General features: G+C 41.2%; 1 protein-coding gene and 1 long non-coding RNA gene across 3 annotated transcripts in view; one reads left to right on the forward strand and one right to left on the reverse strand.

Moving 5' to 3' along the window:
- LOC311270556 (cGMP-dependent protein kinase 1) overlaps positions 1 to 20,581 on the reverse strand; it is a 99,604-nt gene that overhangs the window by 62,566 nt on the left and 16,457 nt on the right. For both annotated transcript variants that reach the window (XM_084375508.1, XM_084375507.1), the window contains exon 3: positions 1,175 to 1,288. In XM_084375508.1, the coding sequence (XP_084231634.1) occupies positions 1,175 to 1,288 (114 nt within the window). The remainder of the gene's footprint in view (positions 1 to 1,174; positions 1,289 to 20,581) is intronic.
- LOC311270558 lies at positions 232 to 3,689 on the forward strand. Its single transcript, XR_014624273.1, has 4 exons — positions 232 to 379; positions 1,157 to 1,311; positions 3,059 to 3,260; positions 3,377 to 3,689. It is a non-coding gene; the product is annotated as an uncharacterized lncRNA (long non-coding RNA).

A 20,581-nucleotide genomic window follows, 5' to 3' on the forward strand; every position in this document is an offset into this window, starting at 1 on the left:
GATCGTGACAGGAAGTACGGGCTGTCGGGCCGGTGGTAGACGAAAGAATACACAGAAGAAGACAGACACTCTGTCGCCTGTGGGAAGGGGAATATTTTATCCCATAGGAGTTGGCTCATTGCCCTGTGGGCACCTGTTGCCATAGCAACCTGCACTGGGAGTTCAGTTTGGTCTGGTCAGTGGTAGGGGATCATGGGACGTGAAAGGGGCCAGCGAGAGGGCGTGCCACCATCATCAACCCTGTTTCCTCCACACTTCAACTCAGGCCTCCTCGCTCTTGTCTGCGGCCCGAGGGACCCTCTGCCCTTCATGCATTCATTCATAACTGGAACACATATAGATCTTCATCGGGAACGGCAAAAAAATCAACCAGCTCACAGTGAGTGGAATTATTTACCTGGTCAACAGCGATTACACTGTATTATGATTGAGTATGTTCACTGTCAAGTGGAGCACTCACTCAGACACTGACCTACATTCATTTATTTTAATTTGAACGGCATTGATGTGCTGAAAAACACTCTTACCCACCAGACCTTATCTCATCTCACCTGTTGCATATTTATTATTCCACCCAAAGACAGATTCCCAGATATTTCCCATTTCCTTCCTCACATAAACACACATTTTTCATCCTGACACACTCTCTTCTAACACACTAGGTCTCAAATGTGCGTAGTACACCATCTGTCCTGTCCTTTCTCAGCCTCCTTTCCTTACTCTATTAGGCTGCCTATTCAAATCGCCAGTCTGATAGACCACCTACTCACCCACTGTGCATCCTTCATAGCCAGAGCTTTTGACACATGAAGGAGTCGAGGCAGCAGACCCTGACATTCATCTCACCGGTGGTCTCGCAAGACACTTAACTGGAGTGTTGTGAAAACACGGAGCGGTGATGGGTAGTGTTTCATCATGACCGCTCATACAGTGGCGACGTGATCCCTCTCTCTGTGTCGATGCAGCTCTGATATCTTACAGGCAGAAAGACCCCTAATCCTCCACACCAAGGGAGCACATTTCAGTGTGTGTGTGTGTGTGTGTGTGTGTGTGTGCGTTCCTGCGTCTGTGTGTGTGTGTGTGTGTGTGTGTGTGTGTGTGTGTGTGTGTGTGTGTGAAAACATTCAGCACAGAGTACTTCTGGATGTTTTTCCAGGCGTCTGTGGAGACTCACTCTTGACAGTGGCAGTCCTGGTGCAGTTGTAGAGAATAGCCAGCTCTCCAAACACCTTCCCTGGCCCCATGGTGCAGAGCTTCAGGCTCTCCTTCGTCACCTCCACCTTGCCGTCTGAAACATGCACAGAAATGCAGGTACGCCATTAAGCATAATGTTATTCACATCGCACATTTACTTTCCTGCCTCATTACCCGAGTCCTTTGCCGCATTCAATATGTGCAGCAAACAAAGTTTCAGTGATGAAATGGAGTGGATGATAGGTGTCTGAGGGCTTTTGCTTCATTTTGGGGGGTACCCAGCCAAGTGCTCTTGACTCACTGAGCTGGAAAAAAAATAAGATTATTTTGCAATGTGGAGTTTCCAAGGGCTGCTGGCCTCCTACCAAGGCATGTACGTGGCCCTGTCAAATGCTGCAGCAGCAACGTGAGAAAAATCTACCTAAAGCCAAGCACTCCATAACATACAGATGCAGTATGGTATACCTGAAAATGAAAACTGTAAAAACAATACACTGTATGAGAGAATATGTGTTCGTCATCGGACTGATGGAATGGATTCACAAAGTCACCGTCCAGATCTCCAAACATATCTCTGCAGTGAAAAAGCCTTTGGTACCACTTCTGGCATTTGAAGAGCAGTAATTAAGGAATAGCTAACTGCTTTCGTCCTCGTGAACCTGGTATATTCCAATATCAATATTCATTTATTTTATTTTATTTTCCCTTAATTTACCCAGGAAGTCACTGAGACTTGAAACCTCATATTAAAATGCAACATTTAAAAAAAAAATCTACTCTAAACAGAAGAACAGCTATTGGCCTCTGAAGAAAAACAACCCCATGTCTCCTTTACTACATTACTGGAGATAATGATAGGCATTGCCAACAAAACCACAGGCTAAAAAAGCACTGATGCTGAAATAATGCATATGCAGAGATAGGCCGGTGAACCTAGAGAGGGGTGTTATGTATGTTACCTGTATGTAGCAGAGGAGCTGACACCCACAGCTCCCAAACCTCATCAATGTGTAGCACGACGTCTGAGCAAACCTTTTACCATGTTCTGCCCAAAGTGATATTCTATCCAAGTATAGGAATCTAAATTCCTTTCCAACACACTTATAGTGTGTTCATTTGGTCTGAATACTGAAAAATCAGTTCCCGACTGGCCAACTTGGTGGACTAAAGTATATTGCTTGGTCGATGGTTAGAACATTTCATTAATTCACATATTACTGTATATATCAAATTTTTGCTCATATGTAATTTATAATGTGGCAGTAGCTGTGAGAAATTAGTTGCTGTCTGCGGAGAGTGACCAAGATTAATTAGAAAAATGTAGTACCATGATCCCTGATGGCAAGACGGGTAAAGCAACATTTTAGTGCTGTAGGGGATGTACTGGTGAAGCAACAAGTCTGGAACAAAATCACCTCAATAAAAAAGCTTCAAACTTCAAACACATGTCCACATGTTGTTTAAACACACTGAAAACACATTTTCTTTGTAGCATCCATTTTGTGTCCACATTATAACGTCAAAGCTCATGAACACATCATGTCGGAGCAACAACTTCCCATTTATGTTGATAAATCCAAATTCCTTCATGTCTGTTTCACGTATATCGTCAGGATTGTTTGTGCTGTCAGCAGGGTGACATTCATTTCCTGATTTTTTCTACATTTTCCTCACATCATGATTTACTAAACCTGACACTGCCTCCTAGTACATACTTCACGCTTTGCCTTCAACCCATAAAGGCGTAAAAGAAACACAGCTGAACGTGTCTGAACTACACCTGTGTACATTTGCCTAAATGCACAGCTCAGAGAAGCAAAGTTTCATCTTGCAGTTATTAAATCTATATTTTCTTCTTTCACAGTATAAGAGGCTCTTTGCCCCTGTGACTGCAGAGATGGCTGCCACCACTGTGTTTAGACAAACCTCATCAAGCATGTATGTTTTCCTGGAAACTCAGCATTCCAGCGGGATGGTACCTCTGATGCACAGAGACCAAAAAACCCCAAAAACATGTAAAGTCAGCTCCAGGCTACTGATGAAATATGGAAAGATGATAAGAGCAGGCGAGTCATCCGCAGAGGAAACAGTGTGACACGTTATCGTGTTGGAGAGGGCTGTGAGCCCCTCTGACAAACAGACCATGTTCAGAGACTAATTCTTTTCTCCACTTTTTCAACAGGGTGAACAATACATCATCCATTAACACCCAGCGTGAAATTCGACTTGCGGAGAAAACCTTCAGCTCTTAAAGTGTGTCACCGTCTTCGACTTGCCGACTTCCCTGCTGTTTTCACTGCCCCTGTTGAACAGCCTTCTTTTGTGTCCGACACTCTTCTCTTCTCCCACTCAAATACAGAAGAAACTAAGATGCCATTAAAGAGTTGCCTTCAGATTGTTAACAAGCGCTTCTGCATCTTTCGTTATTATCAGTATTCGTGAGAGCTTTCTCAAATTGATCCAAAAACACACAATATAAAATCACACAAAAAATATTTTTGATGTTTCTTTCAACTTAGTAACAAAGGTACATTATCGACAGGCTGCTCACTTTCAACTCTTTTCAAGTAAATAAACGTGCTTTTGAAATTTGGTTCTCAATGTACGTAGAAAAACATTTAAAAACATAAAACATGTTTTTTTTATATTCCTCCTCTCTCTACTCCTTCTAAACAAGCTCATGTTTGTCACTTTCATAAGAATAAAACAGAAGGCTTCCTGTGCACCTCGGGATTCCTCTCAGGAAAGAGGGAACCCCGATGCTTGTTTGTAAAATGTTTCTTGGACTGAGTATGGCTGAATTAACATTTATAGTGTCAGTCTGGCCTTGCAGTGTCTAAAAAGACTATAATTAGTGAGCTCAATTTGCTGTGAGATTTAAGTCTGGAGAACAGCCATTGAGAATCGATCAATCCCAAGAAATATGTGTCAGACTAATCCATGAACTGTGAGGGGTGTTCAAACGATCTCTCAAAACTCCTGAGACCTTGTTATTAGCTATTAAACCTGCCTGTCACGGGTAGAAAATGGTTGATGGATAGTTTGGACCAAAAATTGCTGATGATTTTGCAGCAGCTAAATATTAAAGCCAACACCAAAGACAATCCTGTGTGTTTGTCGCCTTCATCTAATCAGGTGACGAAAGGGTTCACATTGATCTCTAAGTGAAGAGAGCTGCATCCATTGTGCAGCCTATTGAAGAGCCTATCGAGCCTTGCTTCGTCACCTTACCGTTGCTGGGAGGCTTTGATCCATCATCAAAGAAGTGGAGTGCGAGCAAAGAAAGCCTCCTCAGTGGTGTTTAGACAGAAATTGATGCAATATATGTCTGTATTTCTATTCCAAAGGACACATGACACAGAACTTAATCATGTGCAATGCAATGTCTGGGGTTTAGTTACTGCAGTGTCTCATGGATGGGTTCATGTAGGGATGGAGACAGCTTGACATCAGGTAGCAAAACCTTTACGCTCAACTATGGACAGAGCTAACAATTTCCTGCGGTTAGCTATGTAATTAATTCCTGACAAGGGTGAGTAGTCTGAGCTCTGTGCTTGTTTTGGACAACTTCCTCACTATAGGCTGCGAGGGAATTGCCAGGAAATTAAGTAATCCAATTATGCAATAATTGGAATTCCACGAATGGCCTTTAATACTTGTTATTCAGAAGTTCACATGAATCCATTTACACATGCCGACACATGCTCATTTCCCTTTTTTTCTCTAAATAAGACCTCACTTCTTTATCACAGCAGCTCCGAATTCGCTTGAAATTCACCTCTCATATGCTCACTGCTATTCAAATCGTATTCAAATAACATCTCAGCAGGCAAATTCACGCTCTCTGTCTAACTGATATCAAAGAAGAGAACATTTACATCTCAGTGAGCCATGCCAGCAGTGTACCGTCTTGTCTGAGGGCAAATTAAAAATCTGATGAGAGAAAGAGCTGAAAAATTCAAATTGCATAAAATACAGCATGCATAATGTGAACTGTGTTTTCATTGTAGATGTATCACAGCATGTCATTTGAATGCACATGGTGGCACGCTCATTACAGGCCGGCATTGTTTCAGAACCCTGTGGGTCATCGGTTCGTTTCTGATTCCAGCAGGATGGGAGTCAATTTCAGTATTCACTTTGTGACTAAGACTGGACAGAAGGAAATGTCAGCGTGAGTGAGCAGGAAGGGACTGCAGTAACAATAGGTTGGTGTTTATAAATATGCAGTTCTGATATGATGAACCGCTATTTTCCTCATTTTGAACAAAATGCTAATCATTCATTCCTTCTTGTCTGCTCAAAATCATTGCATTGCCTAAGGACTGCCTGAGGTCAGTCTATATAATAACAACATCATATTTTGTGCGACAAAATCGTTTTTTGTATTAATTTCACAACAATTTATAACCATTTGAAAACATTTTGCTCTACAGCACACAGCAAACCTGAAAACCAACATTCTCAAAGTCAAAGCGGCCACACCGACTACAGAGTCGCCGACAGCCAGAAGCCCTGCTGTGTCAAATTTTACAAATAAATCAATCAGTAAACAACAAAGGCTTCTTCTTTGACTCCTGTGGAGAAAGTCTCCAGACTCCCTGATAAAAATCACTCCATTTTGTGAATTGTTGAGAGAGGAGAAACTTTATAAACTTTGTGAAACACTGTCGATGACACATTCTTATTCATGCGAGCCTCCTGTAAATTTAACATTAAATGCAAAATATTAAATTATTTCTGTCCTTGTAAAAAGTGCCAGTGTCGCAGCACCACTGTACCAGCCTGTCTGCTCCTGTGTTTTAAGCTTTTGGAACATACTTTTTTAACTTATTTAATCATTTACATTTAATATAAAAAAAGAAGGCATCACTGTATGGACGTAGACATGTCACATTTTACAAATAAAGTAAACACTAACCAATAAAGGCGACTAAGTCCCCAGACTCTTACATAATCACTCAGTTTTGTGAGTTGTTGAGTTAGAAGAAACTTTCTAACCTTGTCTATGACCGAGTCTTATTTATTTGGGCTTACATGTAAAATGTTATACAATAAGTTCTTTCTTTATTCTTTATTTATTGTGTCCTTTTTTTCCAGTGATGTACGTGTTTAATAGGATACAGAGCAGGGGAGAGAGAGCCGATCACAAGCTGTCACAGACAGATGTTTTACAGAGCAGAGCAGCGTACAGTTTAGAACAGAGACTCCAGTCAGCCATATTCTCATAGTCTCGTTTCCTTTGCTGCAAATCTGCGTCACACCTTTTTTTATCATTTGAAGTTTTCTATAAAGCCTCATTTTAGCGGGTGCTGCAGCCTCTTCAGCACCCCTACTTCCCCATCCATAAATTGGATAGGACAGGAATGAAAATCCACTCCCGTGTCACACTCTACTTTACATAGCAGGGCATCTGGACAGACCTCGGAGCAGACTTGCCTCTGGCTCAAGATCAGATGTGATTCTGGCTGCATTCCTAATCAGAAACCTGTCTTTTGGCTGGACTTTACCTCACATTGTTGCTGAAGACTTCACACGTGAAAAGAAATGCAATGTTTTTTACAGAGGTTAAATGTTCTCCAATGAACCCTCTAACTGGGGTGAAATCTGATCAAATTATAAGCTATTTTTCATTAAGATATCTGTATTTCAGATAAACCCTGATGGCAACGATTAACACCACTAGATTAATGATAGAGACGTTTTTGTGATGAGTCTACTAAGCAGCCTGTAACACAAGGCTCTCTGTTACCCCCAAAACACATTTGGAGACAGGACATCTGTTAACCTCCACATGGAGACTTTCACACTGAGGCCATTAAACTGCGTCTATAAATAACATTGTGTTTGAGGGGTCAAGAGCAGGATACTGTTTAAATTCATCTTTGATAGTTTTTATGTTTTTTTAAGCAGCACAAACAGACATCAAGAAACAGGATGCGGGGGAGCTGAAATCCCCCTGAGGATAATATACAACCACCATCCCATCCTGAGGGGCCTTGTACTTCCGCCACTGCTCATGGGTCAGATTACCCAGTCCTATACCAATCTATCAGAGCAATGGAGGAACACTGATATTAGATCAAGCAGAACATAGTTTCCACCCAAAAAATGGGTCTTGAGCACTGAAAGTTTTAGGTGTTACAATGCTCAAACTGACACTTCTGACTTCAGGTCAGACAGAATGATATGTCTGTGAGTACAACTGTCTCATTCTGTCTGACAGTTTGAATGCTGTGTGGCGTAAAAGCCATGAGAAAAACATGGCTGAGCGTGGGATCTATTCAACTGGGACTGAAATGGGTTCAGAAAAATCCAGAGTTTAGAAATCACCATCTGCTCTTTACTTACTAACAAAAAGAGGCAGCTGCGAGCAGTAATTTCTGTTTTTACCTTGTTTTTCAAAGAGCACAATGTGACTCTGAAAAATGAGACACATGAATCAACACAGCGAGCGGAAAATGAAAAAATAAATAGATCTTAAGATGAATGCGGCGCTCTACACATTCATTGAAAAGGTATTCAAAGGGCATGTTTGGATTTAAGGGCAAATTTATTGTGGTGGTAATACTTTACATTATATTTAGGGTTCTCACAACATAACAGACATTCGACCAATGTTGCATGGAGGGGCAGGCGGAGCAAGGCCACATAGCTGCTGCTCAGCTCCATTATCAGGTGTTTATGTTCTGTAATGTTGACTGTCAACTAGAGCTGGAGAGGTAATGTTAATTTGCTTCACAAACCTAACATTACAGAGAAGAGAGGGGAAAAGAAGAGAGAGAACCTGAGTCTCAGGTGAGTGCTGAATTGGTGTGCGCCAACGTTAGCTTATGGCTAATGTACAGAGAAGTGATCTGGCTGTTTGCGGCAGATAAACAACTGCGTGAGTAACCCGAATAATCGTGGCATTGTTTGTGGCGAACACACCATTAAACACTGCTGATGAAAATCTATCTGATGTAACTCAGGCACAAATGTTCACCGACGACGTAATGTTTTAAAGTTTTATTCACCTTTCACTCAAATGAACAAGACTAAACTCAATAAATGTACTTAATGCTTTCATAAACAATTATAAGAAACTCCTCAGCCTTTTATCAAAGCAGAATAAGTATCTTACATGCTCATAAATTACTTATAATCTAACCATTGATGTGTTTGTTATGCTATTATCAACCCTCATATAGTCTTATTAATGTTAATAAGCATATTATAAGGACATAACAGGGCCTTATTACAAGGATTTATAAAGCTTTACCAGTTCCTCCTGGTGATAAAACTGTGACCGCGTTCAATAATGAGGACGACTTGTTCTGGAACAGCTTCAAGCACAAGTCATGCATTATTTTTTCTCTCCAGTTACAATAAGCACAATATGAACCGCAGAGTTTAAGAAAATAAGGATGTGGGTTGAAGCCATCAGCAAGGACAAAGACAAAGTCAGAGAGAAAGAGAGTTATTAAGCAGGGAGGAAGGCTCGGGAAGGGGATGAGAAGAGTATTAAGTTCAGAGCAAGGCGGCACGAGAAGTGACAAACACTGAGTGTTGTTGTTTCACAGAATCCCTGTTTGTATCACTGCAGGCTGGAAGAATACAAGCGGGATAATAAGCAGCGTCCACAATGGAGCCCACAATAGAGTCTGATTGAAATATGTGTTGGCTAGGACTTGTGGAATGCAAATATGAAGACATTTTCAGACGGTGAGTAGTTATTTTCTGCACCTGCCACCCGGCGATGTTGGTGTTCTCTATTTTACAGCAACATCCAGCCCTCCTAACACCACCCTGCACCATGAGCTACAGGCGGCTGCTATCCACCTCCTTTAATCACATCATCACGTCGCTAAATAGAGCGTGTTGTAGCCTCACATAAAGAGAATGGTTAGCAGCGTAACACAATTAAGTAAGCAATTTTAGTTCACTAATAACAACGTTTATTGACCCTGACTGTTTAATCAACCTTTTAAGTGGTGTTTCTCTTATTTATTGATATAGATGGGGTGGACAAAATAATAGAAACCCTGTCAGTCAGCAGTTCCACAAACTGCAGCCTCCAAAACAACCCATAAAGTTACGTCGAAACACGTCTCGAAACCAGTTTCAACAAAAACTGAACATTAAAACCTTCATGAAGGCAGGATTTATTGCAGGACTGTTGTTGTAATCTGCATTAGGTAGTGTATACCCATTAACAAAAACATTTTTCATCTTAAATGTCAGATTTTCCAGTGAGGGCCAATAAGTACAGAGATCCTCATCAGTTGTTCACACAATCTGCATTCCAGCGTCAGCAACAAAAACCAAGAAAAGACAACACATTACTCCAGTTTTAATGACCTTATACACTGGCTGTCCTTTTGTTTGAGGACTGATTTTAAGATTATAATTATTACTTTTAAAGCTCTTCATGGCCTGGCCACAGATTATACCGTATATTGGAACTGCTGTCACCTTACCAACCAGCATACAGCTCAAGATCCTCAGAGCAGGACTTGCTGCAACTAGCTGTTGTTTCACAGCAAGAAGGTCCTGGGTTCAAATCCCACTGGGGCAGGGCCTTTCTGTGTGGAGGTTGCATGTTCTCCTCATGCTTGCATAGGTTTGCTCCGGGTACTCCCATTTCCCGACCATGAAAACATGTAGACTAGGTTAATTCAAGTGCCCTTGACCAACCAAGTGTTGGTCCCTGGGTGCCATATGTTGGCTACTCACTGCTCCCTCAGGAGGTTAAATGCAGAGAATAAAGGGAGTATGATTGTATGTGATTAAATAAAGATTCTTCTTCTGTTCCCAGCTCATACTTGATGACTAAAGGGGACAAGTGTTTGCTGTCTGGGTTCCTCAGCTGTGTAACAATCTGCCTGAGTCACTACAGCTGGCTACATCAGTATCTTCTTTAAAATCCAGTTGGAAGACCTATTTTTATCTAAAAATGTCACTGTATTCTTGACATTGCACTTCAGTCTTGTACTGCTCTTTTTTAACGTAGCTATTGTTTTTACATTCTTTTAATCCTTGGTGTTTTCATGGTTTTAATTTAATTAATTTCTCTAACATTTCTGTTTATACATACATTACTGTGTATTTGTTATGGTTTGAGTTTTTGGTTTTGTCATTTCCTGTTTTATTTTGAAGTGATGCCCTCATGTGTCATGTTTTGCTTTCCATTTCCTCCCTTTGTCTGTTTTCCGAGCCTTTCTTCTCCTCACTGTGTTTGTAAGTGTTGTGTTTGTGTTAGTAAACACACCCTGTGTCCTTGGGCTCTTTCTTACGTTTGGCGCAAGTGGCGCACAGCGGCGGCGCAAGTGGCGTCGCCAGTTTCAAACCGACGCAGTTGTCATTTTCACGCCCAGCACCCACGTTGTATAAATAGCAAATGTACTTGCGCCCCTGTGTGTGTTGGTCTTATAGTGAGGTGCGGTCAGGTGCACTGATGGCAGATTGCTACCTTGAGGCAGCAGAAAGCAACAGCGCCATAGACCAACAAAAAGCTGGTCTAAAGTCGAGAGCGCAGTCTGTTTCCTGTTATTTGAAGACGCATTAGATGTGCCCACACAGGCAGCTTCACACTGTGATTTTATGATTAGAGAGGCTGCTTTCACTTATTTTAAACATTTCCATGAACACAGTCATATCACTGTAACAAATATCGTGGCACATCTAATCAACAAAACTAAAAGCTGTAGTTTTAAACTCTCCAAAGGAGTCAGGAGTTTTAAATAATCAATTCACTTCATCATCTGTTCCGCGTGTGCAAATGTGCATGTTAGATACACATATTGTTTCCGCTGCTGGAGGATCGCTGCAGGTAGAGCTCCTCCTCAGTTTAATATCAGTTTATTTTTTCATATGCAGTCAAACAGAGTTGTTGATGGGACAGATGATTGTGAAATGGCAGGGCAGAGGGTCCAGCAGTCTCAGCGAAGACGAGTGCTACTGTTTAATATGCTCCAGGCCCTGGCACACCTGCCTCTTTAAGGGAATGGGAGACAACACTTTGATTGGTTGATTTATGTTCCGCCCTAAACACACCCATGACTAATTCAGAGTCTAAATACCATCTCTGCGCCACACTTTGCACCCAGATTATCTGGCGTTTAACTAGCAAAATGGACTTGGACACGCCCTAAACGCACTAGCACGTTGCACTTTAGACCATGCACTATAGACCATCTAAACAGGGCCCCTTGTCTTCCCCTCTGTCTTTGTTCGTCTGTTCTGGTCATCATGCATCTCCTGCTCTTGTTCCGGTTCCTGGCTGTATCCCAGCCTTTACCTTGCATTCCTAGCCCTTCACTGGTTTGTACCCTTTTGTTGTTTTTTTTGTATTTCTTTTTACTTTTATTTCCTGAATGTGACCCTACCTCTATTTTTGTATTCCTTTTGTATCTTGCATGTTAGATTTTTGTATTTTATATCATTTTAGTTTGGACTCTGGATTTTGAATCAGCTCATTATTAAAGCTCAATTTGATGCTACATACCTGCGTTTTTGTGTCTTGTGTTTGGGTCCTTTTTTTGTTGTGTTTTTGAATTTGCTGTAAACCACTTTGTAAAGCTGGTTCTGATAAGTGCTATACAAATAAACTTTCTAATTTCTATATTAAATGTGTTCTCTATTCTCTAAGTATCCATTCTCCATGCTGCAGTAGTCTATTTAGCTCTGTGATGACATGACAGCAGCAGCCTATGAGCAGAGAGACAGTTTGATGTTTGCACTGAGACCTGCATCCTTCTTGTTCCACAGAACATCGCGTTTGCATCATCTCCCCAAAAAAATATGCTGGTAACTGTTATCAACTTCCTGTCGACAAACTTGTGGAGCAGGCTGCATCGCCTTCTGGGATTTCAGGAATCTTACCAACTGAAGGTGGGGGTCTTTTCAAGAAACACTGGAGCCAACGCTCCTTTTAAATAGACAAGAGCAGGCAATTTTGCATGTACGCACTGCTCTGTGGGTTGGATATTTGTGAACACGAGCTGACATCAAACAGCCTTCTTAAACACGCGCCATTTTTATTACAGGAACAACAAAAGATAGAGAAAAAAGCTGAGAGAAGGCGAGAGAAGTGGGGTGAGAAATGTAAGAAGACAGCCATGAAAACAGGGTATGAGCAAAAAAGGGACAGCGGGGGAGAGACGGGGAAGGCCACCTGATGCTGCAGGTGAGTGCATCATTTGAGATGAGAGCACTTCAGATGTTTCTCAGTTGAACCGACGCACACTCACAGAGGGCGTCCTGCCATCTGCATGGTGTGAAATTACACTGCAGTTTTATACAAGTACCTCATTAGACCAAAGGATACTAAATAGTGTGTTGTGAATGGGATACGGAGGGCAGCTGGTTTCATCCCTTTTACATCATTTTGCCTTGGAGACAAGAATTCAGCAAGAACATACTGTAGTACCATATGTCCACTTTTCGAGCCTTTGAGCTGCACACTGAAGGTTACTTTCATTCAGCGGGGGTAATGGGACATGTGAGGTGAGACACGGCGGTTAAACTCCCTGTCTGGCAGCTCCCCTGTCCGTGTTTTCATTAAAACAATACAATAGGCCTGGTTTCATCCCTGCTACTCTCCCAGTCATCAAACAAAGATTATGGCTCCTGTGCTGACAACGTGATTGATAGCCTGAGCAGGGGGCAGTGACAATGATCATTTTGTATTCACAGACCAAATCACTGCATCGTAATTAGCAGTTAGCGTCAATGCCATGTGCACATACTGTAGCTTTTCTTTCATGCAGACCAGACTTAATTAGACAGCTTCAAAATCAGAATACAGATTAATATGGCAGCTGAAGTACTACAGTAATGGGCCTGTCTTATTTACACAGCCTGCTCTCATTTAAGTAGCCAGCTGTATCACAACAGGCATGAGACGGCATTTACAGGGAGATTTAGATTCAGAGTGTCGGGGACACTAATGGTGACACAAACATGAGCACACGGTATTTACATGCATAGAAGCACACATGCACAACAAGACTGCGGTAATGTTAGTGGCTCTGTGAGGCTGTACGCACCGCTTTGAGCTAAATGCTAACATGCTGACTGTTTTGGAGGTATGTGAACATAAACCAATGTATCTAATATCACAATCTATTTAATCAAGTCATGATCCAAGATCCATTCAATCTCCCATGTAGTGCGGCCCATAGAGATGTGAATAGAGACTTGTGCCAAAGGAGCCGGCTAATTTCCACTTTAGCACCCAGCTAACTTGTATGTGCAACTCTTCTAGACTTTCCAAATTTCATTGGCCCGAATGGATCAAATTATTACAGTGAAACAAGCAATTTCACGGGGGTTATGATGCTGTGACGCTTCTTTCACAATGTAAGCTAATGGCAAAAAGCATTTTTCAGCCCCCATGCATCATGTGACAATGTAATTACAAAGTTTGGCCACTGTGAAAACTGGCTTCAAAGTCTGGTGCTTTTCCTGAGTACTTGATAAGTAACTGACCCCATTTAGAAGGTGGCCATTTTCCTCTGACGTCGTGCTCATGGTGGGCAGCTTGAATTCTCGAATAATGTAATGTTATCAGAATCAGAATTCCTTTTATTCCTTTATTTGTCCCGCAAACGGGGACATTTCTGTGTCACTGCAGCCAAAGGACAGTAATATTACAATAAACAATAATAATAGTAAAAAATAAACAATATAATGAAAGGTAACAAATAGAAATAGGCACGTATATACATCGTATGTAGATACATAATATTTACAATATGAACAGTGTATTAGAACATACCATTTCATCACTTACTGGTTGAGTAGCACTGAAAAATGATTGGACAATGAAAAGCTGGAGAGACATTGGGCCATATTTTGAGGTAAAACTACATATTTGATAACCTATTAGCCAACATTAGCATTCAACCACTCCCTAGCTAACATTACCATTTGCTAGAACTAGAAGTTAAAAGCTAATGTTAGTCTATAAACAGACGACGCTGCAGCTTCATGATTTAAACGTCACCACCACTAAGCGCTTACTACACAATTACTATACAAGTTTTCTATGAATTGTTCAGTGTACAAGTTGTTAAATTAGAGTTAGAATAGAATTTGTAACTAAAGTGGGCCTGTAAGGACTAGTGAGTCTCCGTGTTAGCTGTGATGATGTTAAATGTCCCCGACAACCTCTGTAGTCTCATTTGGACACTTGTTAGCAACTGCTAACTGTTTTTAACACACGGAAGAGTTTTTGATTAAACTGTGGGACATTTAATGATGTATTTTATGAGTGTGAGTGTCAGAGTGTCAGCCTGTGGTAACCACACACATTATTTAAGGCATTTAACCGAAAACCAATTCAAAAACCTCATAGGCTTTGAGACGAGGAAACCGGATGAGCAAAAATGCTAACTGATTTCAAGGTTTTAGGGCTACAAACTACACCACTCTATAGGTCATCAGATATGCTGCTTTACCTTGAAAAATGGCCTGATGTCTCTCCAGAATTTCACTATCCATGACTTTTCAGTTGCTGATCAATGTGAAACAGTGACATGATAACAATTTGTCAGATTCCAAACGTTTTATACGGCTTGCAATCTGGAACACAGCAGTACCACAGTTGGGTTTCCCACCCTGAGCGTGATGTCAGAGGAGGGTGACTCTATGGAGTGGTGCACCATAGAGTCACGTTCTGTTGTGTTCTGTTCTGAAAACCTTGTATATCTGACTCACCTTTTGTTTTCCAATTGTTTTAAGATTGCATGCTGCGCGATGGGCTGAGAATTGTTTAACCTCTGTTCACAGTCCCTTAGATACGAGAATTGTTTTGCTATCAAGCTAAAAACAAGGCTGTTTTTCACAGTTTTGGAAAAGTTGAGATAATTAAGATACAACAGCAATATGCTCCGACTGTATATGTATAATACAAAAAATCACACACAAGTGTGAGAATTGGAGTGGAAAGTATTTGGCAGAGGTTTAAAGTTCAAAAAGAGTTCAAAGAGGTGAATTCTAACTCAATAAAAAAAAAGTGTTCAGTGAGAGAAGACAAATTTAAAAGAAACCATGACCCCAGTGACATTGATTGATTAAACTGGCCTTTCAGAGCTCCATTTATTTTTCAAGTAACTTAATAAAAAAAGCCAAGAATACTGTCCTCAACCACTGCCTGCAACAATTTCTATACTTCTGCAGCTGTTTCACGTATATATATATATACATATATATATATATATATATATATATATATATATACATATATATATATATATATATATATATATATATACATATATATATATATATATATATATATATACTGTATATATATATTGTACATGTGTGTGTGCTGTGAAGGGAGGGATTTGTCTGTCACTGTAGCAGAGCAGCTTACTCACACTCTATCTTGTGTCCTCAAGTCTGAACCTCAGAAAAGCGCAGAGCTTATCCAGCCACAGCAGACTCTCGGCATCACTCCAAGTCTATGGCCACCGTCTCCCCACACACGTATGCAACATACTCACAGCAGGAAGCTTACAATACAGTATAGTTTATACCTACCTAAGTAAAAGCAATTTATTCAGCTTGTGCGTCTTTGCCTTTCTTTCCTCCTCCACCGTTCCTCTTACGTCACACACACACACCTCTTTGATTGTCTTTCCACATGAGGAACTCTCAGAAGCAGGGTTAACCACAAAGGGGATAAAGGCTCAGGGATCGTTCACAAATTACTCATTAATTCCTGCTCTGAGGTGCATTCATCTGCCTCTGTGGAGGGAAAATGGGGATCAATTCTTGTTCCAGGGTTCAGGGGAAAAAAACAAAGCCTGTCTCACACTAATCAAAGAAGAGACTGTGAACTGGGGGGAACGGGACAGAAAAGGCAGTTGATACTAAGAAAAAGGAGCAGAACAAAATGGGGAGATGGGTGGAGAGCAGAGGGAAAAAAGAAGTGATGAGCAAGTGGAGAAAAGAAGGTGACAAAAGGACAGATTGGGGTCAAAGACGGTAAAATGAAATGGAGTGATCGTGGTAAACGTGCATGGCTCTGGTCTCGTATTTGAGCATTCTGCATTGATAACTTGTAGATGTGTGTCTGAAGAGAGGGAACTTGACAAAGGGAGCGAGTTAAAGGCAATGAGGGCAAATGAGAGAAGACACTTGCCAGAAAGAGTGTTTTTTCTAACGTGCATCTGTTAGATTATTAGTGTACACACTATTTGCACATAAATGACTGGAGTAAAATTCATCTTGATAGAATTACTTTGGATCATCAGGCTATTTCTATGTTAGCAAATGCAGGTGGATGTTTACCCAACGCACTGAGAATCAATAAGCCACCCGAATCCGTGTCTAGAAAATTCCTGCTTCTTTGCCTCCACGCTCTCTATCTCTTTTCACTGCTGTTCATGAATAACATTTCTGGTGTAGCACTGATCTATAGACAGGGTTCGACAGTGCGAGGATTTCATTCACATTTGAGACTAAAAATAGATGTGTGCGAACTGTAAAATGTAATTAGGACGAACCAAAAATTCAGCACAAGCAGCCACTCTCAAGGCTGACAGCCTCCCGCCTTTCAGGGGTGACAGAAAAATGTGTTTGGGATGAACAGACTATTGCTTAGCAAATGACACACTGAACTCACTACTACTGTCTACACCTACCACAAGGAGGAGGCAGGAGGAGAGCTAGTCAGCGTTCAGACACTGGTGAGCAGCATAGACTTAGAGTTTTAGCTAACTGCTAGCGGCGCTTACTGTATAACATACAGCTGACGGAGCTCATAGCTTTACAGCAGAGCAGAGCTGTCTGTTTAGAGAAAATTAAATGTTTAACAGTGAACTGACAACACAACACAAGTTCACAGTCAGGGTTTTTAGGGTTTAAAGTATAAATAATAACATAATTATTGAATATGGTTTGAAGCAGATATTCGTTTTCAAAAGTATGCAAATAAATTTAATTGTTTTGCTTGTAAATATCTCATCATATTACTGTATCACAGAAAAAACACTTAATTTCTGTCATTTCTCAAAAACACTGAAAGAGTAAGCATCAAGCCCTGATTGATGCTTTGCATCTTGTTAATTCACTGCTTTCTTCACAGCTTTGAATTAGAAATCAAATCACAAGACACAAGAAAGATTAAAAATATATGTATTATGCAGGCTCTTTCACGATTATAGATTTTTCATGCCTGCTGCATCAACAATGCTGTCAGCAAAGTGAATAAAAAGAGTTGTTACACACACACATACACTTACTGTGGGTGTATACACTTCAAAATTAGTATGTTGATATATCCCTCTGTGACATTTGAGGTAGCAGACATATTTAATTCAATAGCTTGCCGCTTGGTCAATTCTCTGCTTCTTCATCATTAGCGTAGGAAGATCTCAGGGTGACCACATTTTAACACCTGATCCTGACTTACTTCTGATGTGTGTATGTGTGTGATGTAACTGGAGAGTGTTTAAATGTCAATCCAATTACAGACCCCTCACCTTTTCCCCAGATGACACGTTAATAAACCTCCTCCAGGAACCTCAGTAGAGTCATCATGAGAGCCGATGGCCTTGAAGCGGGCCAGCTATAGGTGACTCAATCTCGTGGTAGTAATTGTATTGCACGTCATGTTACATAAGAGAGAACTCAACGACACACACAGAGGCAAAGTTACATTTGATTTAAGTCCCTGTAGCTGAAATTGAGTTCCCTGTGACGCCTTTTTCTGCTGCAGTGGTGAGTCTGAGCCCCAGCGGGAGGTTAGGGTTCATTATTAACTTAAAATTGGCAGCTGTACAGTGTTGTCGAGATACAATAAGCAACACTTGTAGTCTCGAGTGTTGGCTACATGCTGTATTCTCCGGGGCCAATCAAACCAAAATCTGTGAGCCTCAACATTTTACTTTGCCGTGCCACATTAGTTAAGTTGCCAGGCAACAATGCAGTGCAGTGGGTTTGTGCACTCACGTTTCTGTAACCTGATGCATTCTCTGTTTTCATATCAGCTTATTAATATGCAAATATATCAATATAATGACAAAGATCAGCTGTAATTCATTAACAACGGTTGCTGCAGTAGTTGCAGTAGGAGTAGCAATAACAGAAGCAGCAGTTAAGACTAATTTGCTTTATGTATCGTGTCTTTTTACACCTCTGACACTGAGTCACACTCAGGTGCCCCTGTTGATTACATCTCTATGCTCTGCTCAAGATGAGCGAGGAGCCCATCTCCCTTTATCCTGCCTCATTGGCCAGTGAGCACAGAGGGACTCCAGCCGTAAGCACAGCGAGGGCATGAGTCCTTTAAACCGTAACTGCTGTCAAAATCCCAGACAGAGACGTTCATTCAATTTGGCTCGTACAGATTCTTTAGGAAACTGCCTCGATACTCAGTCAGCCGGTAGACTAGTTGGTTCTCAGTAGTATTGGCCAGTAGTATTGAGTACTGAGTATTGATTGATCTGAGATTACCACGACTTTTCGATTAATCGATTCATTTACTGTAGTTTATAAAATGTCAAAGAAATCCTGAAAAATGCTCATCGACATTTCCTAGAACCGCTCGTTTTGTCATCATAAATGTCAACTAAAAGCAGGAAATGATTACATTTAAGAAGCTGGAACCAGCAAGTGTTTTGACACTTTTGTTTGAAAGATGACTGAAATGGTCAATCGATTATCAAAAAAGTTAGAATGGGTGGGCCAGAGGGACGAGGGAAGGACGCTCACAGCAGCGCTGAACAGATTTCAGCATAGAGGGTTTCAACTGTATCTGGCTCGTGCAATCTACTCACTGATTCTGCTTTTTATGCAGTTGGTTTCTTGAACAAACAGCCAGCAGCGGTGGTGATTCAGCAGATTGTGAGCTCTACTTTCTCTGGTTAACACACCTATCCATTTGGCTCGCAGCTGTGTCTCTGGGCAAGGCAGGCAGAGTGGATGGGCTGGAGAACGCAGGCTGGGCTGCCAACACACACCGCTCCAGACGCTCAGCCTGTCCGGTTCCCTTAGTACAGAGACACGCAAAGAGTGGCTCCAAGGACGAGCATTGCCCGAGAAGAGCAACAGCAGGAGGGACTGCAACAGCCCAAGTACTGTGTTTACGTGTGTGTTCATGTGTAGCGTATTCAAAAATAAGCTACACATGACACAGCTTCTGTGCCCGATTCAAACTGTTAACTCATCAGCCTACACATTCCTAAACCTAACCAAGTGAAGACATAACAACCAAAGACAGAAAAGCGCCCAGCAGAGCGTCCCTCCCCCCGTCCCTCCGGCCTATCAACCATCAGCTAATCATTGCCGCTACGGCTGTCAGCATATCAGATTTTCACTACACAATTATCGTGGCATAAAGAATTCATGATAACAATATTGTCACAATATCAAACAAGTTCTCTGCTTATTGTGTGTTTTGTTCCTATTTTGACAAATTAATTACAGTCAAAATACGAGTGAAAGGAGTCTGTAATCACGGCTGTTTAAAAGCCTCGACAAGGCAAGAACAGAAAAAAATACAATATGAATATTTCACGTTGAAATATCATATTTAAATGAAACTACTAATATTGGCTGGAGCCTAGTTAATTAAGACAATTTAGGTTGAAGGGCTGTTAGACTTCGTCAAGGGCTCGCTAATAAGTATAAAAACAAATAAAATAGTGGACGCTGAGGCGCTATGGAGGTCAGTTTTCATGTCAGGTTTTAATAAGTCCGCCTGTAAGGTAGAGAACCAGCTGACAGAGAGGTGATAAGGTGCTAGCAGATGCTAAAGGGGATTATCACAGGATAAATTATGCCATGAAATGATATGTAAACAGACACCTGCACCTCGTCTCCCAGTATTGTTTTATATTTAATTAGACATACACAAACAAATCAGCATCTGATGCTTCCACACACAAATATCTTGAGTGTCATATCATAAGAGTGAAGAAAACATTAGATACTCCCCTTATGAGAGAAATATTGGGCCACTGTAGGTGAACATTGTTATTCAGCGGTCTGTCTCAGTAAAAGCAGCAGGAAAAGGAAAATAACTGAAGGAGCCTCCAAACAGCACATTGTTGCCTTCTGTCATTCATACATTAAAGGAAGCTATTTAAGCCTCACTTCAGACGTCTTCTTGGAGAAATCTGTCAGAATATTATATTTGCCTTACCTAACGGCAGGTCAGATAAAATAATTGGGACTCAAACCAATTTGTATTGAGAAAATGTCAAATCCTGGGTGTATTCTTCAATCCCCTGAACACCTGCACGTGGATAAAATGGTCCACAGTGCAGAATGGCTGCATTTAAGAGTGTAACCTGTCAAAGAAACTGTCAATGTAGTGTGAGCACTGGGGGTTAGGAGCCGACTCCCACTGTAACATCACCGCTCTTCCTCCTCACTCTTCTGTCTGCCCAGC

This window comes from Pagrus pagrus (genome assembly GCF_965226575.1).
Source record: "Pagrus pagrus genome assembly, chromosome: 15".
In the NCBI taxonomy this organism is placed as follows: domain Eukaryota; kingdom Metazoa; phylum Chordata; class Actinopteri; order Spariformes; family Sparidae; genus Pagrus; species Pagrus pagrus.